General features: G+C 36.5%; 2 protein-coding genes across 6 annotated transcripts; both read left to right on the forward strand.

Annotated features, from left to right (window-relative positions):
- The first annotated feature begins 2,105 nt into the window (after positions 1-2,105).
- LOC122058918 (methyltransferase-like protein 7B) lies at positions 2,106-9,588 on the forward strand. 3 transcript variants are annotated; one of them, XM_042621632.1, is made up of 7 exons: positions 2,106-2,231; positions 5,272-5,341; positions 6,557-6,652; positions 6,850-7,068; positions 7,784-7,880; positions 9,133-9,195; positions 9,287-9,588. In XM_042621632.1, the coding sequence occupies exons 2-7, from the start codon at positions 5,291-5,293 to the stop codon at positions 9,478-9,480; spliced, it is 720 nt and encodes a 239-aa protein (XP_042477566.1). In that variant the 5' UTR covers positions 2,106-2,231; positions 5,272-5,290; the 3' UTR covers positions 9,481-9,588. The 3 variants fall into 3 exon arrangements, with proteins under 3 accessions (XP_042477566.1, XP_042477565.1, XP_042477567.1); XM_042621631.1 differs by lacking the exon at positions 2,106-2,231 and adding an exon at positions 3,461-3,600; XM_042621633.1 differs by lacking the exon at positions 2,106-2,231 and adding an exon at positions 3,529-3,600 and having other exon boundaries at positions 6,543-6,652.
- A 5,157-nt stretch (positions 9,589-14,745) lies between these two features.
- On the forward strand, positions 14,746-21,687 carry LOC122059987 (methyltransferase-like protein 7A). Of its 3 annotated transcripts, none has more exons than XM_042623105.1 (8): positions 14,746-14,971; positions 15,255-15,300; positions 16,139-16,214; positions 17,914-18,009; positions 18,180-18,398; positions 20,768-20,864; positions 21,252-21,314; positions 21,402-21,687. In XM_042623105.1, the coding sequence occupies exons 3-8, from the start codon at positions 16,158-16,160 to the stop codon at positions 21,593-21,595; spliced, it is 726 nt and encodes a 241-aa protein (XP_042479039.1). In that variant the 5' UTR covers positions 14,746-14,971; positions 15,255-15,300; positions 16,139-16,157; the 3' UTR covers positions 21,596-21,687. The 3 variants fall into 3 exon arrangements, with proteins under 3 accessions (XP_042479039.1, XP_042479038.1, XP_042479040.1); XM_042623106.1 differs by lacking the exon at positions 14,746-14,971 and adding an exon at positions 15,039-15,150; XM_042623104.1 differs by lacking the exon at positions 15,255-15,300 and having other exon boundaries at positions 14,748-14,971.
- Positions 21,688-25,350: the final 3,663 nt, after the last annotated feature.

Raw genomic sequence — 25,350 nt, forward strand, 5'->3', positions numbered from 1 at the left:
CAAGGAGTTCCAACCTTCCTTACTAAACACCCACACCACAAGCAAATGATTTAAAAAAATGATCTAAGAAACCGTACTGATTAAGGAAGTCATTGTGACCAATAAGTATCAGTAGATTCGGTCTTAATCATAGTTAGCAAATTCGGATTCGGGAATTATTCGGACGGAGAATTATTCGGAATAATTCGGACGATTAATTTAAGGATTCGATCAAAAAAGCGGTCAAAAAATCTTATTGGGGTTTTTTTTTTTTTTTTTATTGTTTTTTTATTTTTATTTTTTTTATTTTTGGTTTTTTTTTAAAAATAATGTTTAAATGGACCGAATAATTCGGTTTAATTCAGATTCGGTCCGAATTATTCGCGATTTATATTCATTTTGGAAAAAGTCGCGAATTTTAAAGAATTTTATTTTTAATTCGGATTCGGTCCGAATTTTTGATAAAATTCGGAAAAATTCGGTTCGGCCGAATTGATAACTATGGTCTTAATGTACGTCATCATTGTCCTTAACCCAAAAAACAATCTAATCGGGCATTGCCATGTGGAACTAGATAGTTATGATATTGTTTAATTGGGTGAAAACTCTTATATTTAAATGTTGGAGGTGATCTAATATGGTTTAAGAGTTGAGACTATTTGTTTACCAAAATCTACCCAAAAATATTTGTTTATTGTATTGATACCTTGTGATAATCATCTTTTCTATCACAATCCATGCATTCTCTTATTAATACTGTAAAAATCGAAAACATATGGCCCAACTTATGTTAAGCTATGCGTAGCAAAGAATCATTATTCTGATATTTTTAGTCTCTCATCATTGATCTACACTATTCTTGAGAAATATGACTTTGTCTATGAAAAAAATTAAATTACTCTAAAATTTAAAAAAAAATATACATGTTCCTGGGTGAATTTAATTGGTTAAATAAATTTAGAGTTACATAAAACTTCGGAATTAGTAAAAGTATAATATCGGTTTTCCAATAAGTTTGATATTATTCAAATTTTAGTTATAATGACAAAATTATGTGTCGGTAAAAAACATTAAGGTAGTATTTGGGATCAAGATGAAGGTCATTGGTTGAGTATTGATACATACCCAAAATTTTCAAAGATAGAGTAAGTGATACCAAGGCATAAATCATGATCCTTGGGCAACTCTAAAGTACTACTATATGGTCCATTGAGGAATTGTGGTTTTTCATGGACACCAAGGAGATCGTGGATGATCTTCTCTTTGTGTGAAGATCATGGTTTTAGTATACGGTATCAATGATCGTAACATTTTTGGCTGAAATCGATACCTATATGGATTTATTGTATCAAATTGTATCGGACCATTTTCACCCCCCAAAAATACTGATACCATTGATTTTAATTTTAACCAATCGGACAAATCTATCGCTGTTTTTCTTCAAAATTGGATTTAATTATCCTTTTATTTTTTTAATTTCTTTTGCTATTGATCTGATTGATCTAATACCAATTCCTCAAACCGTGGACTAACTGGTTTAATTGATCAACTTGTGCCTGTTTTAATGAAAATATATCTTCGCTACTAAGAAAAGAAAAAGACAAAAGTAATATACGTCTTTTTCATTTTGCACTTTATTTAAGCATCTCATGGTCAAATGCGTGCATAATGCCGTGGGTAACTTGGATGCAATAACCATACAAGATTATTTGAATTTGAAAGCTTTAGTTTGTTTATAGTCAAAAGTTTTTGTAAGAAAACGCGTATCATGAACACAATCGTTGAATGGGGAATGAGGGTCTATAGGGGTCCACCCCCTCACCCCATCCAATAGTTGTGTTCATGATTCTTGCACCACAAACAATTATGCACAAAACCTCTGCCTTTCTCTTTGTAAAGCTATTTTAAATTATCTTAGTATTAATGAGGAAAGTCATTTTCCATGCATTAATCATATGACTATTCCACATGGGATAAGCATAGACCCGCTAGAATAAGAAATCCTAGCTCACTAGATAACTATAAATAAAAGGTATGGGACAAAAGCTCTCTCTCTCTCTCTCTCTCTCTCTCTCTCTCTCTCTCTCTCTCAATTGAGAGTATATCTCTAAGGATATCCATTGTTATCCTTGGACTAGGAAGGGGAAACTTTTCTTAGTGAGATTGCTACAAACCCTTAATCGTTTCGATACGTGCAAGGACGACGCTTACGGCAACCAGATTCGTTCTGTTGCGAGTGAATAGTCATTGAGGTAATCCTAAATCTCTGTAGTTTCCAAATTATGAATGGGCGGACACTTAAATATGTAATCATTTATCATCACAATGGTTTAGTTTTTGTGTTACGAAGTTGACAAGATTACACATTGGTTAAATTTAAATAAGCATCATCCTCTTCCCCACTTCGCGCGAAATTTACTCCGAATTATGAATGAGGTGAGGTATGAAATTGGACATATGGCCAATATAGAGAGTTGTGAGTTTGGACTGTTGATCCACTATTATTTTTAAGGGACAGGGATAGATATGCTAGCGTAGTACCTAGGAATTAGGAATGCTAGCGAGATATTAACCGTAGGATTTGATCAACTTGAATTAAACTGTTGGATGGAGAGAAGATATACAAACTTTCAATCAACTGTTGCTACTCATTTCTTCTCCCTCATTCTCTCTCTTCCCTCTCTCTTTCTCTCTGAGTTGGAAAAGCCATTCCTTTTACCAGATCCAACCGGAGAAAGCGAATTCCGGTGGGATCTCCAGACAAAGAGAACAAGCGAAGTTCTTTTGTCCCTGAAAGCCTCTCACCATTATCTGAAATCAAAGCTCTATAAGAGCGTGAATGGAGCTCCTCTCCTCCATTTAACTAAAAGCCAAACCTCCATTATTTCTCTCTCTCAAGCGGCTCTCAAGTTGAAGGAAGACTAAAATCATTTAGCCTCGAGTGTTTAGGGTTTGGTCTTTCTCCCTGAAATCGTTTGACGTGAATGGAGCTATAGTCGGGGACGAATATAAGCAAAAGCTTTTTTGTTCAAAGAATCAACCCTCAACGGATGAGGATGAAACCACTCTAAAAAACAATGATCTTGTTCTTCCTTTCTCTTTATCCAATCCCCATTCGATTAGATAATCAATTAATGATTGGGTAAATTTCACTCCCCTCCCCTGAACTAAGGCGAAATATCAACTAGACTCACCACCTTTACGAAAATATCACTTCCCTCCCCTACAAAAAAAAGATGCTATCTAACGGTCCCCAACCATTGGTTGCTGTTATGTCAAGTTAATTTTTTATAATCTCCAAAATACCCCCTATTTGTCTAATACCTAAGCAACCCTCGTCTGAAGTGAAAACCCTTTTCTTTCACTTTTCTCCCTTTCCCTCTGAAAATCGCGAGGAACCCAAGTGCTATTGAAACTCCTTGAAGAAGAAGGAGAAGGGAGAGGGAAAAGGAGAAGGAAGCAACTGGTCGGTTAATCGCCCTTTGAAAATGGTGAGGAGCCCTAAGTGCGATTGAAGCCGCTTGAAGGAGAAGGAGAAGGAAGCAACTGGTCGCTGAATCACCCTTTGAAATTCGTGAGGAGCCCTTCAAGTTCTTGCGATTTGGTGCCCATACTCTGCAGGTAACACCAAATTCTTCTAGTCAATAAAAAAGATAAAGCACTAACCTATTGAATCTCTTTCAGACTAAATTCAGCTGAATAGAGTAACAATGGACAGAAATTCGAACTGCCAGATTTTGCGATTATTCGAATAGAAAGAGAAAAACCCAGAAAGGAGCATTGAACCTGAACGAGAACTTGAAACGGAGATACATATAATAGAGAGAAAACAAAAAATGAAGAGGTGGAGGAGATTTTACCTGTTCTTCAGATATGATGCAGAGTTCACCATGAGATATTCCTGCCTTTGAAAATTCGAGAGCGGCATAACCAGCAGCAACACCTCCACCAAGAATCACATAAACAAAGGCTCTTCCCATATCTCTTCCTGTGTCTCTAATTCTCAGTCTTTCAAGAGTCTCTCTGGAACCTAATAATTAATAAGAGACTTCCCAACTCCCAAGGCTCGAAGATAGTGTTTTTTCTCAAACTATCCATAAGACCATAACAAGGTAGAGGTTAAACTCAGGAATTTGTACGTATCTACTGCTGATGCTCCTATCAACAAATGCTTCTTTCGTCTCATTTAATGAACACTGATCCTTCCTTACTGATTTACCCTTTCTGTTTTTTCTAAAATCACTTTTACTATACCTTATTGAACTGTGTATGCTTGTTCCACAGAGTATAGACACCAAATAGTAAGAACTTGAAGCCGATTGAAGATGTTCCTTCTCCTTCTCCTACAGCTTCAAATCGCAGAGTATATACAGCCGATGTTCCTTCTTCTTCTCCGTTTCCTTCTCCTTCTCCTTCAAGCGGCTTGAAGCAAGAGAGAAAACCGCACTTTAGGGCTCCTCACTCACGATTTTAGGGAAAGGGAGAAAGAGGGAAAGAAAGGGGTTTTCGTATAGGATGAGGGTAGCTTAGGTATTAGACAAATCGGGGGTATTTTGGGAATTATAAAAAAATTAACTTGAGTTAATAGCCAGAACTACGGTTGGGGGCTGTTAGATAACATCTTTTTCTTGTAGGGGTGGGGAGTGATATTTTTGCAAAGGTGGTGGGTCCAGTTGATATTTTGCCTTAGTTCAGGAGAGGGGAGTAAAGTTTACCCTTAATGATTTTGAGGGTTTTGGAAGTTTAGACACGTTCTAGAAAATGAGGAAAAAACAATTTTAGACACGTTCTAGAAAATGAAGAATAAATTGTATTCACTAAGAGGAGAAAGTTCCGAATTACACAAGCTAAAAGTAAATGAATAATCGAGAATTTGAATTCACATGGTACCATTTTGAGAGGTCTTTGTACATAAACCATCCAAGTTGTGCCCTGTGAATTGATGCTGCGTCTGTTGTGACTTATTGGATCGAGAGAGATTATCAGTTTGAAATATATTATCCTGTTCTTGATGAACCAATCCTACCAAAAAAAAAAGTTCTTGATGAACCATTTATCTTTTATCAACTTTTATAAGCAATGATGGTCAATATCATGGGAAATCCATGCTCTGTGAAGTATCTAATTGAAAATCTCCTCTCAATTGCTATTGTTAATGGATTTAAACAACAAAAAGATTTGTCAGGAAAAAAAATTCTCTATAATTCTTTCTTACTCATTTTGTCAAATTATTTCTAATGTTATAATTAATATGCAACTGTATCCCATTTTACTTTTTTCCTCACTTAACAGGTCAGATTGTGGAGTCACTATGTCAATCAATCAGACAGACCCTTTGTTGATTGCTGATGTAGATGCACAGGTAGTAAAGTTTCTCCCCAAGAAAATTAGAAAAGATTTTCTTTCAAATGTGTGTTTCCTTGCTTCTTTCATCATACCTGTATAACCAGTAACCACTGTCAAAGAGGCTATGTGAAAAAAAAGAAAAGAAAAATGAAAAAAAGAGAAGGGTTCCAGCATGCCTATTAAGGAAACCCTTTCCTATATGCATTTTTCTACTTCTGTTTGCCATGCAAGCAACTTGGTTAAACCAGATATCAAATTTGATGCCCAATCTTAATCATATGACTTGTCATTGTACATTCAGCAGTATTGCTGTTGATACTTGAAATAGCCTAAGAAAGAACTGAATTTTTTTCAAACAATTTTCAGAGAATTATAGTGATGCATGGAGAAGACAGATGTGGCACAACGGTTAAGTTGTACTATTGCAACCTGTTAGTCACAGGTTCTAAACTTGGAAACAGCCTCTTCTGAGAAACAAGGGGTAAGGCTGCGTACGCACTTGCCCCTCCCAGACCTTGCAGTAGCAGGAGCCTCGTGCATTGGGTTGCCTTTTTTTTTTTTTTTTTTTTTTTTTTAAGTGATGCACAGAGAAGACAGATTAATTCGAAGTTTAAGGAAATTTGGACTCTAACTGAGCTGCTATGTGGCAGTTAAGAGGTGATTAGGAAAGGGTTCCCACAGTAGGTGTATAGAAATCCCTCTCAATAAAAGAATAAATGAGCTTGTCACAGAGTGAAAGCAAGGAGCTGGCATTCCTTTTGTCATCACATTGGCAATTTGATCTTGGTTTGTGACATACTGAACCTTTTAACCTTTTATTAGCAACTTATTCCTAGAAAAAATTAAAATCTATCTCTATATGCTTTATGCGAATATGAAACAAAGGATTAGCAGCAAGGTATGTGGCTCCAATATTGTCACAGAAAATGAGGGGAGGTGGAGATCGATGGAAGACCAAGATCACTCGATAGTTGTTGAAGCCAAATCAATTCAGCAGAAGTATTAGCAACACCTTCTATTATTTTGAAATTTATCAATTTTAATTACTTGTCATGTGGATTTCTAAATGCTATCTGCAAACTCAGTATTTGGTTAAGTTCAAACTGTTCTAAGATACCTCCACTTTCTTTGTTAATCTGACACAAACAAATATGTTATTGTTACTTATGGTTATCAGAGAAATTACCTTTGCTCACCAATGGGCTGTATAAAATAAGAGTCTTCTATGCAGGCTATACTGAAGAGATTTCATCCCCCAAAGCCAGATTGGTTTGAGAAGTTCTTTGCTCTGTTTTTAGCCAAGTGCTGCGGTTATTATGAGGGAAAGGTTAGTGGCTACTGCATGATAAATTGTTCGTCGCGGAACATATTTTTCTTGAGGGTTGATTAGTTTACATGTTTACTTCTGTGTGGGTGCACTAATTAGAAGCTTAAGATTGAGTTGTTGTGAGTACAATTGGTATGTTAGATTTTTATATTTTATGTGTATGTATGTCTGATTGCAAAACATTTCTTATTCTTTAGGTTGCAGGTTATAAAGCAGAGATTTTTTCTAGGTTGAAAGGAAGGGTTAATAAAGTGCTGGAGCTTGGTATAGGGTCTGGTCCCAATCTCAAATATTATGCTGGTGATGGTGATGTCCATGTTTATGGCATAGATCCAAACGAAAAAATGGAAAAATATGCTCAAGAAGCAGCAGTAGCTGCAGGTCTACCCCCAACAAATTTTAATTTTATACAAATGGTGTGGCTTCTTCCTTACAACTTCTTAGAACTTTGCTTTCAAGTATAGGAACTTTATCTCTGTTTCCATGTAGTCCCTCAATTAATCTGTATCTACTCCAGGATTCATAACTGAAAGCCTGTTATTTTGAAACCTTACTGTTGCAGAATTTATTGATTCATAGTTTTGTTGCTTCTTTCCTCATTTCGCTTATGTTGACCCTTGGGAATCATTTTCTTAAGAGTATCAAGGAATTTTAAAAAATGAAGTTTATGTTCTGTACAGTGGATGAAGGTTTCATGTTTCCCAAAAGTGAAAAAAATGGGTTGTTGTTGTGCCTTTAGGTTTGTGAGAAAATCTTAGCAGTTTTGTTGATATTAACCGTCGTATATAGTACACTTACTACGAAATTTATTTTTTTCGACGGAAATTTTTTGTAGTAAAAGAGCAAATTTGTTGTAGCGTTCTTGCTTTTTTGAACTAGAGAGATTGTCAGAGGAGATGGAGTGGCTTTGGCGTCGGAGTTTGGTTGGTTACTTGTGCTGTGTTTCAAGTTTGGGGGTACTAACATTGTGTTGATGGTTAAGCTTTTGTGATTCATAAACTAAGCAAACTGTAGACTATGTGGGGTTTCAGAGCTAGCATTATCTTCATGTCCTTTTCCCTTTTCGAATGGTATATTAATCTGAAATTTCGATGTTATTTCCAATATCTCAAACCATAATATTTTCTGTAGGTTGGTGAGGCATTGCCAGTAAGTGATGCATCCATGGATGCAGTTGTTGGAACTCTTGTATTATGTTCTGTTCAAGATGTTGGTTTGGCACTACAAGGTATTTTTTAGTCTTAATGCTATTTTTTCTTTTAATTGTTATATTATTTCTGTTGGAAACATATTGCAATATCTATATGCCACAAAAACTGATTCTGGAGCCTCAGATTCAGTATATCTATTCTCTTCTTTTTTCATTTGCGTGGTCTCTGTCTATAGAGAGAAAAAGAGAGAAAGAGAGGCATTTCTTGACTATTTGACATCACATTGGGTACATTGTAATTAGCAACTTAATATAGAAACAGGCGAAGAAGCATGGTTTAAAGAATTTATCAAAACCCGCCTGAGATTTGCTCCTTACTACTTTTGTTCTAATGAATGGAAAACTTAATTTGTAATGGTCCTTTTCTTCTTTGTTTAGTTGGGGTTTTTCCCTTGGTGGGCTTCTAGCTTTTGTTCTTTTTCTTTTCCCTTTCGGGGCCTTGTATATTCTTCTCCCTTTTCGTTTTGAAATCCAAAAAAAAAAAAAAATCTAATTCCCACAAATCAGCTATATATACTCTTTGATCTTCATTTTTTCCCCCCATTTCTCCATTCTTTTAGTCAGTAATATATAGAAAATCAATAAAACTCACATCTTGTTGCTACATCTTCAAGACTTTTGAATAAAAAACTCAAAGAATCTTTGCTTCTTTATGATTCCAATTTTATGCGTTTCTCTTAAGGAACCCATTGTAGAAACGCAACCCTAAAACGATGCAGAAGATAATGGAAAAACAAAACAAACAATGCACAAAGATTTTACGAGGTTCGGCAATGTTCCCTACGTCCCCGGTGAGATGAGATCTTGCTTCACTATCAATGGAGAATAGGGTTACTGTGTTCGTCCTCACACCTCTCAGTATTGCTTGCATTACAGAGAAAGAAACACCCGCTACAAATATATAGCGAAAAAACCCTAATCCGGAAAGTACACAATTACCCTCAAATAAAAAATTCAAGCGGCCCCCCTACACCCCCTGCTATGTAGGGGGCCTCTTGCCCCCCCTTGCAACCCCCACAGTCCGCTAACCTGTTAGCGGGACCGCCGTCCTGCTTGTCTAGGTGTTGCACCAGTACTCCCTGGATTAAACTGCGACGGAATACAAGACATCATACACCAACACCCATTACTACCCATACATGTACTATAACTTATAACTTGTATTGTCATCTACTAAGCAGGACTAGGCTTCTAAAATACCATATTTTATGTGAGAACATAAGGTTCAAAATTCTAAATTTCTAATGTCCACTTGCACTGTCATAATCAGAGGTGAAGAGGGTGCTGAAACCAGGTGGCCTTTTCATTTTTATAGAGCATGTGGCTGCACAAGGTATTGGGACTTATTTGTTTTCTTGGCAAGTTATAGCTGAGGTTGTGTTCTTGTTCATGTTGACAAACATTGGATTCCTTTCATGGTGCAGATCAAACAACTCTAAAATTCTTCCAGGGTATTCTGAACCCTTTGCAGAAGATAATTTCTGATGGTTGTCATCTCACCAGGCACACAGAAAAACACATTTCTGAAGCTGGGTTTTCAGATGTTGACATTAAAAGGGCCTATCTGTCTTTCTGCTTTCCTGTAAACCCCCACATATATGGGATAGCACGTAAATAGAACCCAAATAATGTGACAAGTGTTCATTTGTTATTATGTTATTATACATTATGTAAAACCTCATTTTGACATTTTAAAGGGAACATCCACTCCGAATTTTCCTTCCCAGACCCTGTAGAAGTGGGAGCCTTCTACATTAGTTTATCCTTTTAAGTGGGGGAGCCTGTGGTGCAACGGTCAAATTACACTATCGCTATATGTTGGTGGAACTTGGAAACAGCCTCCCCTTCAAAGCAGGAAGTAGGGGGTAAGGCTACATATGTTTATCCCTCCCAGACCCTACAGTTGTGGGAGTCTTATGGACTGTTTTTCTTTTAATATAATTTTAAATTCTCTCTGAATTTCCACATTAAAAAGAAAAAATTGATTTCAAGCAACTCAACTATAGTGCCACTGTGCCACATACCCGGAGAGATGGTGCCTATTTTGAGGGAACTTCGTTTTAAAATATATGTTATTTCTAGGTGTTTAAAGTGTAGAGGGAGTAAAGGCAAGAAACAGAAAGAGAGAGAGAGAGAGAGAGAGTCCAATTAATTTTCCCTTCAGATAAGTTTTCTAAAAAAAAATCACATGATTTGTTCCTCACTGGTCCAATAACAAATGGGGTGCATAATCTGTATGTTCTTAGTGAAAATTAGGGGAATCTAGTGTAACTAACAGCAGAAAAGGGATTGCATGTCTATCTTTTAGATGATTATATGTAGCCCTTCAATTGGTTCTCCATCAGATTCCTCTTGACCATCAAATTCTCCTGCATCCAAATGCTCATAGTATTTAGAGTGTATGGACTGGAAGATTTCTACAGGGTTAGACTTGACATCACTGGCTCAAAGTTGGATCAGACTTGATTCATCATCCTCTCTGTCACTTCCTATGTGGATTAGGGAAGTGTGCCATTTGATCTGTTCCCCTATGGCCAATGCGATTACTGCTCTGAAAAGGACTTGTTTCATCGTTTCTAGAAACGAATTTGAGAGAAAAAAAGGTTGTTGTGCCCGATAAATTTTTTAACTATTTAAACTTAAAAAGAGGCAACTGAACCCTCTCTCTCTTTTTTGGGCATCCGATGATACTATTGGGTTTTTTAGTGGCATTATGTCTGTAAAAAACGTTTTGAGAAACAAGTTCATCAAACACCAAAAAATCCGTTTTTGTTTCTGAAAACGTGAAAATCCGTTTCTATTATTTATAGACACAGAAATAACAGAAACGTTGTCAAACGGTGCCGAAGCCTACACATATCCTGTGCTTCATGTACCTGCAACTCCTGATCACTAGACATCGTTTGATACCGTTTCTACTATTTCTAGACATGTACCTGCAACTCCTGATCACTAGGCACCGTTTGATAACGTTTTTGCTGTTTCTGTGTCTAGAAACAGGAGAAACAACTTTTCACATTTTTTGAAACAAAAACCGATTTTTTGGTGTTTGATAAACATGTTTCTCGAAACGTTTTTTGCAGATATAATGCCACTAAAAAACACAAAAGTATCATCGGATGCCCAAAAGGGAGAGAGGTTTCGATCCTCTTTTTAAGTTTAAATAGTTGAGAGATTTATTGGGCACACCATCTTTTTTTTTTTTTTTTCTCTCAAATTTGTTTCTAGAAACAACAAAACAACTCTGACTTGTTTCGCCAAAGTCGTTTGATTTATGTTTCCAGAAACGGGTGAAACGGAACAATTTTATCAAACGCTTTTTAAACTGTTTCTCTGTTTCTGGGAACAAGAAAACGCAGAAACAGCAGAAACGGAACGTTGTCAAACAATGCCTAAGTAAATCTCTCTCTCTCTCCAAGTCGATTTCACCACTCTTTAGCTAACTCGTACCTTTCTACTAATTCTGTAACCTCAATTTATCTCGTTCTAATCTATAACTATAAGTTAGAGTTCTCTGTTTGGGTTGGATTCTTTTTTTTTTTTTTTTTTTTGGGGTTTGGGGCCTCTGTTAAGGTTAGATTAGGGATGTACGATTTGCATTTTTTCCTCCCTTTGGAAGAAATCGGAATGGGAAAGGTTTTGAGGGTTGATTTTTTGATATAATTTTTCTTTGGCAATTATTAATTCATCTGTAGTGGCCTAGATAGGTTAAAATTCTTATTTGACTACTTGATTCATTCGAGTGAAATCCGTCAGTACCCTTTTTTCATTTTAAATTTATCTTACTTGTTCATTAGGCACAAATTTTTTTTTGGATCAAGAAAGAATTTATTATCTAAAGGAAAAAAGGAGCAAAAGCCCTTAAAAGGGGGGGAGAAAGAAAAGACATTGAGAGTTAGGCAAGTAAAGCAACCCCAACCAACAAGAGGCGACAGAGGATTGCAATAAGGAAATGACGAATTGCGATAAGGAAATCGCAAGTCCTAGGAAACAACAATTATGCTCCTTGGGAATCAAAATCATTGAGGAAGAGACCGAAGATATCTTAGTAGAGACCTTAAAAGTAATGGGATTTCGAAAAATCTGCTCGAAGGATCTAGAAAAAGAGGATCATTTTTTTAGATTACGCTCATTGAAATATGATTAATGGTGTTAAAAGTCATATTCACCCAAATCCACCGAAGACAATGGAAGGATTCTTCTTCTACTACCCCAGCATTTACTCAGGAGATCTTTCCAAACTACAATACGAGGGGAGGGGGGGCAAATAGAAAATATGTGATCCACATCTTAGTGTTCTAATATAGACATCAAGAAGGAAAGACCTAAATCCACATGTAATGGATGAAAAAGTACTGTGTGCAAAGGTAGTTGAAGAGGGCCCTCCATATAGTGAAGCTAGGGCGAGGGATGAAGTCCTCGAATCAAACTATCTTGTGCCATGGTGATAATGGGTCATGAGATTTGATAAAGTCCCAAGTAGATTTAGAGCTGAAGAGGCCAGCTGAGGAGGCAGTCAAAACAACAATATCCCCTTGCAGCCTTCTTGGAATGGAAGGAAGGACAGTCCAAGTGGCCGATAAAGGGGAGAAGAAGAAGATGGAGGGCCCAAGCGTTATGCTGAATGATAGAAACAATTTTGGATTGCTTACTAATGACCGAATTGTAGATCGCTCTTGCACCAACTAAAGGAAAGAGAACTCCCATAAAGTGCCAATTTTCAAGTCAAAGGGAGGTAGAAGCACCATCATTCAGATAATAGAGGAATGGCCCCAAGGGAAATAGGTCTAAGCTTCAAGATCTTGTGCCAAACCAATGAAGCATCAAAGGAGAGAGGACCCGCTTAAATAGAATCACTGTGGATAAGATCCGGTGTGATGTCTTGTCTCCAGAAAGGGTTAATCTTTTGATGTATTAATTGAGAGGTTAATGTTGTAAATGGGTTAAGGGTAGATTTGGCATTTCATAAAATATGGGTAATTTTGAGATTTTCTTTGATGGGTTGGATTGTAAACGGATTAAGTTAAAGAGGGGTATGGTGGACTTTTTACAAGTAGAATAAAAAAATAAAAATATACACCCTATTCATGTGGAGAAGATAGATTTTTTTTTTTGTATAAATGAAATTATATTAAAACAAATGAAAAATAGATACAACAGACCAGACTTAAAACCGGCTAGACAAAGGCAAAGACCCTACCCAGTAGAAGCCAGTCCAAAAGACGTGAGGAAAACAAGTCAACCTTAGGAAAAAAATAAGCCAAGAGCAAACAGAAGGGATCAACCTATGATATTCAATCATCTGTTCTCAAATTTGAAGTTCTTTTCAACTGACAGAATATAATTCAGACTTATCACCAAGGCTGCACTCATCACATTTAAAGTCTTTTGGTAAGGAGTCGAACAATGAACAAAAACTGGTGTGAGTTCTTTTCTGCACACTATTAATTTTCATTGTGGACCCATTTATCTTTTATGTCGTAGTTGTATATCCAGATCCTATACCAACTAATAAAGATATTAAATAACCTTTTTTTTTTTGGTGAAATTTTTTTCTTCTTCCTGATGCTATAATAAATGTAACTACCATGAGAAAGATTTCAGTTCAATTTATTTTCAGTGTCAGACCTTGAGATACTCGATTTTATTTCTTACCTACAATAAGATTTTGACACCGTTTGATAATGCCCTGTGGAATATATTTTTCTATTTTTCAATGTTAAGAAGAAAAAAAAAAAAGTTTTAATACCGAGCTTTAGGCAGCCTGATAAACCTTGTGTCAAGAAGTTCATTTATCTGCTTGCTCAGTTCTGCCAGCTCTAAAGGGGCCATGCGATATGGCATTTGAGTTGGAGGCTTCGTGCATGATTCCAACCATAGTTATTAAATTCGGATGAAGAATTATTCGGATTAATTCGTTTCATTAATTCAACAATTTAGTCAAAATATCGATAGAAAAAAGGGAGACAATAAAATTCGAGTTCGAATTAGGATTCAGATTCAGGAATTATTCATTTACAAAAATAAAAAGCAGACAAAAAATTTGGATGTTATTTTTAATATTTGCAATACTTGTTTCATATTATCTATTAATTATCAAATATATATAACATACAAATGATATAAAAATTAAAATTTTAAATTTTAAAGATAAAAATATTATATATATATATATATTTTTTATAAACTCATTTCCTATTACTCAAATAGTTGAATCAGAGAAAGAGAGACTGAAAGGGGGTGACTAAGCATAAATTCAGTTAGACCCACGCCACTCACCATAAATGTTTACTTTAAAGACTAGAGAGAGAGTAACGACTGTAAGACTTAGTCAAACTAAAATGGGGTGAGAGATTTTTTATTTATTTTTGGTATAAGTGTGAGAGATTACCTCAGGAAAGATAAACTTTGTCGGTTTTTGTTAAAAAAAAAGAAAAATAACATTAGGATAATAAATGCATAATAATCACACTATCTTCTAAAAACTTATTAACTTAGATAAAGGTATTTTTTTTTTTTTTTTTTTAACATGAGATAAATTTTGGTTTGGCCAAATTATTCATGAATTTTAAAAAGCCTATAAAATTTACAATTTTTTTATTTGATTCAGATTTGAACTGAATTATTCCTAAAATTCTGTCTGATCATGAATCATTCAAAGAGTTTAATAACTAGGGTTCCAACTCATTTTGTGATCAATAACTCTTCGAGGCCGAAGCGGCTTTGAAAGACACTGAAACCTGCAAAGCCATTCAATACTTTTTCAACTTAAGCGGCTCGGGTTGTTACATCCGTTCCTACGAACAAAAATTAAAATTTATGTTTATTTATAATTGTAAAATCAATTTTGACAACACGTTAAAAAAAGTCAACTTATTTTGTCGTTTTTAAAAACGAATTTTTGAGAATCCAATCGCCCTCTCTTCCTCTTATTCTCATCACTCGCATGTCCTTCCTGCTGACTGGTGCTCTCATCTAGAGTTTCAGTGGCCGACGGCTCGATCTCTTTCTCCTCCCTGCTCGCTGGCTTCTAGTGCTTCAAAGGTCCACTGTTTCTCTCGCAAGGACGAACTCCTGACCATTGGGCTCTGTTCTTCAGCATTCATCAGGTATCTTCTTTCTTCTTCCTGCTCCCTCTCTTCCTTTTTATACTGTGTCTCTTTCCCCTTCCTGCCGATTTTACCTCACTGGCTTGCAAAAGACGGGCAAAAATCTCTGTCGCTAGCCTTTTGGCCGGAGATTGGGAGCGAAGGAACCCCTTCATATACGACTTAATAACACCAAGGAGGTTGGGTTTTCCGATTACGTATATTGTGTTTAATTTAGTATAGCTGATCGAGCGGATCTTTTGGCTGGAGATTTAACTTTAGATGGATCATCTTTCTCTTTCAGTACAACTGGAGCTTCTGTGGGATCCTACATATGAAACCTCAGATGTGTAAGAACCTAAGAATTAAGCACAATCTATTCTATAGTTTCAATATAGATCATCTATGCAGGACATCTTAAGAACCTTGAGAAATCATAAATAAAATGAGAAAAGTGAATTCTTGTTTAGTAGTATTTTTCCTCCACAAGATATATACACCTATATGATTCGCAACCCCTCTCCGCCCTTTCTTCTTTTGGGTACAAGAAATCTTCTGATCATGTGATTGAATGTGTCCTAAAAGAGAAATTCAGGGGACAACATAAGCTGCATACTAGTTTCTGTGCTCAGAGAGAAGTTTGCAATCAAACGTTATCAAATGGTGCCTTCTTTACTTCTGGTGTAGCGACAATGTGCCTCCCAACCTATTCAAATTATATCCAATGCGCCTTGCAAATTTTATAAGCAATGATGGTCAAATCATGGGAGAGTCATGCTCTTTGAAGTATCTAATTGAAAAAAAATGCCCATGTTTTACTTTCTCTTTGTTTATATCTTTTGTTTCTATTTTTCACCATTTCTCATCAGAATGACACTCACTGCAATTTTCTTCCCCACACTATGTATTTCTCAATTGTGAGAGGATGAAGCAATTTATTATTTATTATTTATGATTTATTATTATTTTATGTTTCATGTTTTCTTTTCTTGTACAAATCAGAACCCCATTACACCACTTTTGCACTCCCCTTAGTTGGTATTGTATCAATGGATTGATACAAGAAATGATTTGTGAGAAAAGCGTTTTCTGCTATAAGTCTTTCTTATTCATTTTATCCAGTTATTTCCAATGTCATAATCACTTTATGCAACTGTATCCCATTTTATTTTTTTCTCCACTTACCAGGTCAGATTGCGGAATCACTATGTCAATCAAGCTGATAGACCCTTTGCTGATTTCTAATGAAGACACCCGCAAACAGGTAGTAAAGTTTTTCCTGAAGGACAATTGGAAAAGTTTTACCAGTCTCCTCTTTTCTCTTATGTGTGTTTCCTTGCCCCTTTCCTGTACAAAAAAATGTTGAAGAGGCTACATGCCTATTGTGAGAACCCTTTCCTAGATGCATTCTTTCCCTTTTGTTCGCCAAATGGGCGACTGATTGGGCATTCTGATCATTGGAAGTGGAAGTACAAGTAGAAGGGGATTGGATAAGCCACATGTCAAATTTGGTGGTCAATTTTAACCATATGGCATTATGACCTACCATTTAAGGTTCCTTTTTTTTTTTCAATGGTCTTGCGGTTGAAACTTGAAATATTCCTAGAAAGAAGTGAATTTTTTTTCAAACAATTTCCAGATTATTATAGTGATTCATGGAGAAGGCAAATTGATCTGAGGTTTAGGGAACTTCAGAGCTGCTAACATGTGGTAGTTATGAAGAGTGATTGGGAAATGGTTCACACAATAGGTGTATAGAAATCCCATGCAACATCATCCCCCATGAATGCTAGAATCGAAAAGAAATCACCTCTGGTACACGATTACTGGGAACCACTGAGGAGAAGCAGCAACTATGTAGCTGTTGTTTTGGTTCTTTCTGTGCCAGTGGTCTGTTTTCATGTGGGAGATGACATCTCATAGGAGCTTCGGGAGCAGCTTTGCGTCCAAATGCTCCTTCAAATTCATCTGAACTGGAGGGTTACCCAGCATTATGCTGCTCCTTATCCTAAATTTACCTTCTATATATAAGAGCACAAAATTCTGAATTTGAATCTCCCACACACTTACCGTGAGGGTGTGTATATGTATCACTTACCATGGGGGTGTATATGTATACTTAATAACATGATAGCTAAGGGCTGTTACAACAGAAAGAAGGATAAGTTAAGAGAGAGATAAGAGCTGTTTGGAAGATTACAATATGGAGATAGAAGGGGAGTTTCCGGGTGATGGACTGATGTGAAGGAGTTGATTTAGACTCGATTTCCTCAACTTGTGGTATATCCATTATACGCCCACTCAAGCACAATGGGTTGCCTACAAACAGTGAGCTTGTCACTCCGGGAGCAAAAGTAAGGAGCTGGCTATCCTTTTGTCATCACATCAGCAATTTGATCTTGGCTTGTGACATACTGAACTTCTAACCTTTTATTAGCAATTTGTTCCCAGAAAAAAAATGAAAAATCTATCTCTATATGCTTTGTGCAATCATGAAACAGAGGATTAGCAGCAACGTATGTGGCTCCAATATTGTTACAGTAAGACGGAAGACCAAGATCATTCAATAGTTGTCAAAGCCAAATCAATTCAGCTGATATGAAGCATTAGCTATGCCCTCCATGGTGCAAAAATCGTCTTATATCAGTAAACTGACAATGAAATTTATCGGAGTTTAAAAACTGGTCTCTAAATGCTAGCAGAAACTCAGTATTTGGTTAAGTTCAAACTCTTATAATTCTGTAAACCCGCTCAACTTCAGCTATTTTTCTTTGTCAATCTCCTGGCAGGTTCCAAGTTCTACATCCAAGATCCCTTCATATTCTCTGTTAATCTGGCCCAAAGAAATATATATATATATATATATATATATAATATTTAATATTATCATTACTTATGGTTATCAGAGAAATTACCTTCGCTTACCAATGAGCTATACAAGTGACTGAGGGTCCTTTATGCAGGCCATGCTGAAGAGGTTTCATCCCCCAAGGCCAGAATGGTTCGAGAAATTATCAGCTCTGTTTTTGGCTAAATGCATGAAAGCTTACGAGGAAGAGGTTAGTGGCTACACCATGCACAACACTGTTACTTGTCTTAATGATCCCTAATAAATTGTTCATTCTGTGAGGAGTTCAAATGCTGACTGCTGTGTGAGTACAACTGGTATTTTAGATTTTGTATTTTAAGTGTATTCCTGTCTGATTGCATAATATTTCTTATTCTATAGGTTGCAGGTTATAAAGCAGAACTTTTTTCTAGGTTGAGAGGAAGGGTTAATAAAGTGCTGGAGCTTGGTATTGGGACTGGTCCCAATCTCAAATATTATGCTGGCGATGGTGATGTCCATGTTTATGGTGTAGATCCAAACCAAAAGATGGAAAAATATGCTCAAGAAGCAGCAGTAGCTGCAGGTCTACCACCAACAAATTTTAATTTTATACAAATGGTGCGGCTTCTTCCTTATAGCCTTAGTTAGAGCTTACTTTCAAGTATAAGAAACTTATCTCTGTTGTCACTTGGTCCATCGATTAATCTGTATCTGTTCAAAGATTCATAACTGAAAGCATGTTATTTGAAAACTTACTACTTTTACCTTGGGTGATTATGGCCTCTTTTAATTTATTAAACTCCAGATAACTCTGCTGATAATTCTCATTCAGCTTATGTTGGCAATTTCTATCCAAAGACAAAGGATGTTGCATCATTATTGATTCAGTGTCTGTTGTTGCTTCTTTCCTCATTTTGCTTGTGTTGACCCGAGAATCATTTTCTTAGACCAAGGAATTAAAAAAAAAAAATAAAATAAAGGAAAATTTACAACCACCTCCCCTCGCGTGTGTCCTTATGACATCCACCTCCTTGCATTTTGTTTATTACATTTAAATCCACACAAACTAACACGGTGAGAGGTGTTAGTTTTTGAAATAGAACATACGATTTTACCCTTCTTCTCTCTCCCCTTCTTCTCCTTCTCTGATTTCAGTCTTTTCCTTGATTTCCAAATTGATTCTGGTGGTTTTATGGGGAGCTTTCTTCTTCCTCAGTTTTCAGTATTTCCCCTTCCTTTATAATTGTCTACCCCAGTTTATCGCTCCCTCGCTTGTTTAGCGTTCTCGAGCCCCCAGTCCCCAAGCCCCACCGGCTTATGGTTTATTTCTAATAGCTTTATTTGCTTTCTCCAATTTTTTTTTTTTTTTTTTTGCTTTGAATCGACTAACATTTTGAATAATTAGTCAATTAAAGTTGGAAAAGAGGGTAATACAAATACATAAACCTTGCAAACAATCACTGGGTATCTGCAGGGTGCTGAATTGCTGATTTTAACACGCCTTGGCCTTTCAAGATTTTAATAAAGTTTCACTTTCGGTTTCGGGCTTTCAGCTTCTGCCTTTCCCAATTTCCAGTGCCCCCTCACTTGATTTGGTCCTCGCGATTCACAGGGAGAGCTTTCAAGAAACTTGTGGAAATCTACCCTGATTCTTTTTCTGGTTGGCATCATTGATCTGTCCTGCCTTGTTTTTTTTTTTTTTTGAAGGTTGTCTGTAATTTCTCATTTTCTGTTTTTCTTTCTTGGTCTTCTTCTTTTGTGCTGCTGCTACTTCTTTGGTCGGTGTCCTTGATCATCTTTGCTGGACAATTAATTTCTCTGAATTTACATTTCTTAGAGCTGAGTCCATCCAGGAAAGAGGAGATAGTTGGTAATACGTACGTGTATGGTTACTTATCAACAAGGGCCGGAGAAAAAAGTGAGAGAAAAAAAGGTGGAGAAAGAGAGAAGTGAGTTCTGGGCAAATGAAAAGGAGGAGAGAGAGAGGGGTGACTTCAAGGAGGAGAGAGAGAGGGGTGAGTTCAGGGCAAATAGAGGAGAGGAAGAAGAAGGGTAAAATCATCTTTTCAATTTCAAAAACTAACGTAAAATCATCTTTTCAATTTCAAAAACTAACACTTCTCTCACGGTGTCAGTTTGGATGGGTTTAAATGTAATAAATGAAACACGAGGAGGGTGGATATAATAAGGACAAACGCGAGGGGAGGTGGATGTAAATTTCCCAAAAATAAAGTAAGACTCATTTTGTAAGTTAATGTTCTGGACAGTGGATGAAGGTTTCATGTTTCCCAAAATTGAAAAAATTGATTGTTGTTGTGCCTCAAGGTTTGTGTGTAAAGCTTAGATGTTAGGTCATTTATGTGGATTGTGATTGTTTCTTTGCAGATGGATTTGAGTTGGTTGTTTTTTATGTTATTGTTCTTGTTTTCTGACCTAGAGAGATTGTGAGAGGAGATGGAGTGGCTTAGTGGTTGGAGTTTGGTTGGTTAATGTGCTGATGTTTCAAGTTTGGGGTACTAACATTGTGTTGATGATTGAGCTTTCATGAATCAAAATATTGAGCAAAGTGTAGGCGATATGGTTTCGTACTGGGCGTCCTAGGTCCCAAAGTACTGAAAATAAATAAATACAATAAGAACTATGACATACTAAATAAATATTTCTTATGGAGCAAAAAAAATAATAAATGGTAAGTTCATTAGTTTGCCTAGTCAGATTAAAATAAATATATATAAAAATGGCTTTGATATTGCCCACTTGATTGGTTTGAATTTTTTTGGGATGCTGGCTGATATTACTGAGTGAACCAATGAGATTACTTTATCTTTGACTAGTCTTTGATTAGTGGTCCTACATGGAAATCGATATCCTGTGAATGGGGGGTTTTCAGAGCTGGCATTATCTTTGTATCTTTCTCACTTCAAAGAATGGAATATTGATTTGAAATTTTGATTTTACGAAATCTCAAACCATAATATTTTCTTCAGGTTGGTGAGGCATTGCCAATAAGTGATGCATCCATGGATGTGGTTGTTGGAACTCTTGTATTATGTTCTGTTCAAGATGTTAATTTGGCACTACAAGGTATTTTTTAGTCTTATTGATATATATTTTTTTTCTTTTAATTGTTACATTTTTTTTTTTTTTGGAAACATATTGCAACTATACACACACACACACACATAGAGTAACTACTATTCTACTAAAACTGATTCTGGACTCTCATACTCATTAAGGGTCTGAGTTCTAAATCAGCTTGAGACACAGGTGATTAGCCAAGCAAGTTTCTGATGTTGAAAAGTTTATACTTGACAAACCGGAATTGGTGGAGGTCAGTCTTGAGTCTGGCTCTGGGTTCTAAACCTTGCCAAGAAGGCCTTTTCGCTTAGCTGCCCAAGCCTAATGCTTGGCTCATAAGGAGCCCATTATAATCATTACTCTTCTAATGTTCACTTGCACTATCATAATCAGAGGTGAAGAGGGTGCTGAAACCAGGTGGTCTCTACATTTTTATGGAGCATGTGGCTGCACAAGGTACTTACTTTTACTTTATTGAGATGTCATAGCTGAGGATGTTTTCTTGTTCATGTTGACAAACACTTGATGCTTTTCATGGTTCAGATCGAACAGCTCTGAAATTTCTCCAGAATATTTTGGATCCTTTGCAGCAGATAGTTTTTGATGGGTGTCATCTAACCAGGCAAACAAGAAAGCACATTTCTGAAGCTGGGTTTTCAGATGTTAACATTAAAATGGCCTCTGTGCCTACTTTCTTTCTTATAAGACCTCACATATATGGGATAGCACGTAAGTAGCATCCAAAGAGTGTGATAAGTGTTCATTTGTTACCAAGATACACTTTACAGAACCTCATTAGACATGTGGAAGGGAACAAAATTCTCTGGTCTCTTGCTCGCCGAATTTATACATAAAAACAAATTGATTTCAAGCCACTCAGCTATAGTACCACAAACCAGGAGAGTCCCTATTTTGAGTGAACTTCAGTTTAAAATGTATGTTATTTCTACCTGGGTTGCAGGAGCTTTCTTGCTACCCAGGCTCGTTGCCAAAGAAATGGAACGCGTTGGGTCACAAATACTCTCGTAGGTTTTTGTATTTTTTAAAATATTATTTGAGATTCCATTTCTTTGGCTGCAAGCCCAGATAACAGGATTGTTCCTACAGTCTGGGTAGTAGCAAAATTTCATTACCTAGATTGGTATTTTTTAAATTTAGGGGCAAAATTTGGGAAGGACCTGTAGTATTGGGATATTGTTTGTGGTAGATTGGAATCCACTGGGAACTTGTAGATCAACAATAATGACTAAAACCAATATTACTAGGGCTGATAAATCGACATCCAAATTCATATTCAATCCAGTGTAGCTATACCTATGAAAGGCAACAACATATGCTAAAAAGTGAACCTAATTAGCATGCATATTCAACTCTGCTTACACAATAATCGACATGTGGGGCATGCCAGTCTAATGTATTATAATAATTATATTTTACTAATCAAATTAGAGATAACAAAAAGAATATCTCAAGATAAGCATTTGATGTTATCATTACTGGGTTTTGTTATTACTCAACTGAGGACATATACTAAGTGCCCATGGTTAATTAATGAATTGGTGAAAGTAAGAAAATATATGGAAAAGATAGGGATGATATACTTCTCATTTAAACTCGATATGGCCAGGTTCATAAAGCTGTGGGGCCAGTACGGACTTACGGGACTAGTCAGGCCGAACTTGGATACCTTTCATTAAAAAAAAAAAAAAAAAAAAGGGACGATATACCATTCATTGTTACCAAAAGATCTTAGATACAAAAGTCTGATTGGGTTTGCAAGATGTATAGGGGTTCAAAACAAATAAATTACTTAATATATTGGTGAATATGGGGGTTTAAGATATCATAAGAATGAAAGTACTTTCTCTTCAGTGGAGAGAGAGAGAGAGAGAGAGAGAGAGAGATAATCACGGCTGTTAGGTTTGTGATTTGAATTCAGATAGAATTTTCATTTTAAGATTGGAAAGGAGATCTTTGAAAATCCCTTATAGGGAAGCTGAAGCTGTTTATACATACATTCTCAGTTGATACAAGTAATGCGGTGCCTGTTCTGTTCTTCTATAGAACAGTAAGGGCAAGAGACCTAATTTTTGTTGAAGTTATCCACATCATCTGATTTAGTTAAGATTTATCACACATGCTAGCCATTACATGAGATAAGTAATCAGTGTTTAATTGCAATATCTCCATAGCTTTTTGCCAGACCTCTTGGCATGCATCCATATCAGCTGTATAGGGTCACATTCTAGCTGGCTTACAGTTACAAGTGTAATATGCAAATCCCTTGACCAGGTGAGCCTCCACGTCAGCACTTGTTGCACAGAAAAGGACACTTCTAGCACCTTTCCTCCAAAGTAACAAACAATTAAATATAAATAGTGAAAAGGTAAAATTTCTATTATTTAATGGACGAGTAGATTGTTTTTTAATCATTAGTTAATTACCTTCAACAGAATCAAACATCCAAAATGCCTTTTTCTGAAAAACAGGAACCTGAAGAGAATTTTAAGAAGGATTTAGAAAGAAAAAACAAATTATTCGTAAATTAATTCTATTTTTATTTAGGAATGAAAAGTTTTTTTGGTCACTGAGGCAGGCATAACTGGTCATGAAGATTGTGAGAGACCCAAGACTCATGATGTTGGGATTAAGATAGGAAATATTCATTTCCGACATGACATTATATTTTGTGGGTAACAATGTCCCTAGACTTCTAAGAACATAGAGACTATGAAAGGGATTCCCTACACTTCAACCATGTAAGCCTTAGTTTTATCGCATTTCGTTAGTGAACTACCTGTATGCCGTCTACTCAAAGAACCCTCTTCCATTTCCTTATAACTAAACAAGATACAATTACTTTAATATTTTAATTATAAACTTGGTGGAGACAACTCCTGGATGTACAGCAAGGCATTGAATAGAAGTCTTCTTTTGTTCCACAAGCTTGTTAGCTAGGGTCTTACATAAGCTATCCCAGGTAAGAGGAAATATAAATCAGTCAGAAAATAAAAAATTAAAAAAAAGAGAAAGATATATGTTATAAGCTGCTAATTTAAAATTAATCTTGACTCTTAACAACTATTAGAAATTGATTTTTCTCTATGGAGTGATCCCACGTTGAGTCAAAATCTCACGTCAAGTGTTAAAATGGCCTAAAATTTGAAAGGACACCAACCTCTAATTAAATTAATCAATTAGAAATGGATCAATATAATCTAAAGGGCCCACGTTTAGTCCACATCTCAAGCCAATGCGGGGCATTTATTTGGCCCGTCCTGTGTCGGATTGGGCTCCTCTACAGCTCCCGGGTGTGCTGTCAATTTGATGGCACGGGATGGATGAATGATACGTGGTGATATCTAAATTTAAAAGAGTGGAGTAATGAAGATGCAGTGTTCAGCTAGGAGAAAAACACATGGGATTGGGCTATCCAAAGGAAAAAAAAAAAATCCCTCTTTCTCTTCCTTCTTCCTTCTGCCCTTTTTGTCTGTCTCCACGAATCCATTCCTCCTCTACTCCTTCGTCTCTGTCTTTCACCCAGCCCATACCTAGCCCAGCCCAGCCCAGCCCAGCTTAAAATCTAAAAACACAGGGTCTTCTTCTCCAAGAATCCCTTGGATTAGCCCAATCTCATGTGTTTCTCACCTTCAGCTGAACCTGCATCTTCATTACTCCCCTCCCTTAGATCTAAAAGTCATCACGTGTCATTCATCCATCCAGCATCCCCAAATTAGTTGCACACCTCCGAGCTGTAGAGGAGCCAAAACTTGCATATTCATTATTCCCTTCCCTTAGATCTAAAAGTCTCCACGTGTCACTCATCCATCCTGCGTCACCAAATTAGTAGTACTCCCCCGAGCTGTAGAGGAGCCAAAACTTGCATCTTCATTACTCCCCTCCCTTAGATCTAAAAGCCACCACGGGTCGCTCATCCATCCTGCATCACCAAATTGGCAGCACACCCCCAAGTTGTAGAGGAGCCGAATCCCTAATGTGTCTGGCGTAGGGACTGGACTCCCTCTTCCATCAATGGATTTAGGAGATGGGGGTGGTATTGGAATTGGTATTGGTATCGGTATTGATATCGGTATCTGCCAATACCAATATGGATTGGATCGGATTGGATCATTGAGTACGGACTAGTTTTGCTTTTGGTTTTTAAAAAAAATATAATTTTTTTACTATTTTACCTCCTGAAATAATATGAATAATTGATTTAGATCAGTCAAAGATCAGGGATCGATCCCAACCGATACTAATACATGCCATTTGACTGATATGGTCGATGTAATACCGATACTTGAAATCATGATCCCATCCGAAACCATTTTCCCGTGAAAAATTACATTATCCTCCCTTGAATTCTGTGGTCCGTCAAGTGTCCAACCGCATAAATTGCCAAATTCTATCAGATGATGTAGGAGATATTATGTGTTTTGTCTTTTTCTCTGATTTAAACGCTCACTCCAAATTTCTACCAGAAAAAAAA

Source organism: Macadamia integrifolia, chromosome 13 (assembly GCF_013358625.1).
Source record: "Macadamia integrifolia cultivar HAES 741 chromosome 13, SCU_Mint_v3, whole genome shotgun sequence".
Lineage (NCBI taxonomy): Eukaryota > Viridiplantae > Streptophyta > Magnoliopsida > Proteales > Proteaceae > Macadamia > Macadamia integrifolia.

What these genes read in the sequence shown, in the direction of transcription:
- LOC122058918 (XM_042621632.1), top strand. Translation starts at nt 5,291, where the DNA reads ATGTCAATCAATCAGACAGACCCTTTGTTGATTGCTGATGTAGATGCA. An exon ending in TTGCTGATGTAGATGCACAG is followed by an intron (nt 5,342 to 6,556) that starts GTAGTAAAGTTT and finishes TCTTCTATGCAG; the next exon opens with GCTATACTGAAGAGATTTCA. An exon ending in ATTTTAATTTTATACAAATG is followed by an intron (nt 7,069 to 7,783) that starts GTGTGGCTTCTT and finishes TATTTTCTGTAG; the next exon opens with GTTGGTGAGGCATTGCCAGT.
- LOC122059987 (XM_042623105.1), top strand. Translation starts at nt 16,158, where the DNA reads ATGTCAATCAAGCTGATAGACCCTTTGCTGATTTCTAATGAAGACACC. An exon ending in TGTTAATTTGGCACTACAAG is followed by an intron (nt 20,865 to 21,251) that starts GTATTTTTTAGT and finishes TATCATAATCAG; the next exon opens with AGGTGAAGAGGGTGCTGAAA. An exon ending in GGAGCATGTGGCTGCACAAG is followed by an intron (nt 21,315 to 21,401) that starts GTACTTACTTTT and finishes TTCATGGTTCAG; the next exon opens with ATCGAACAGCTCTGAAATTT.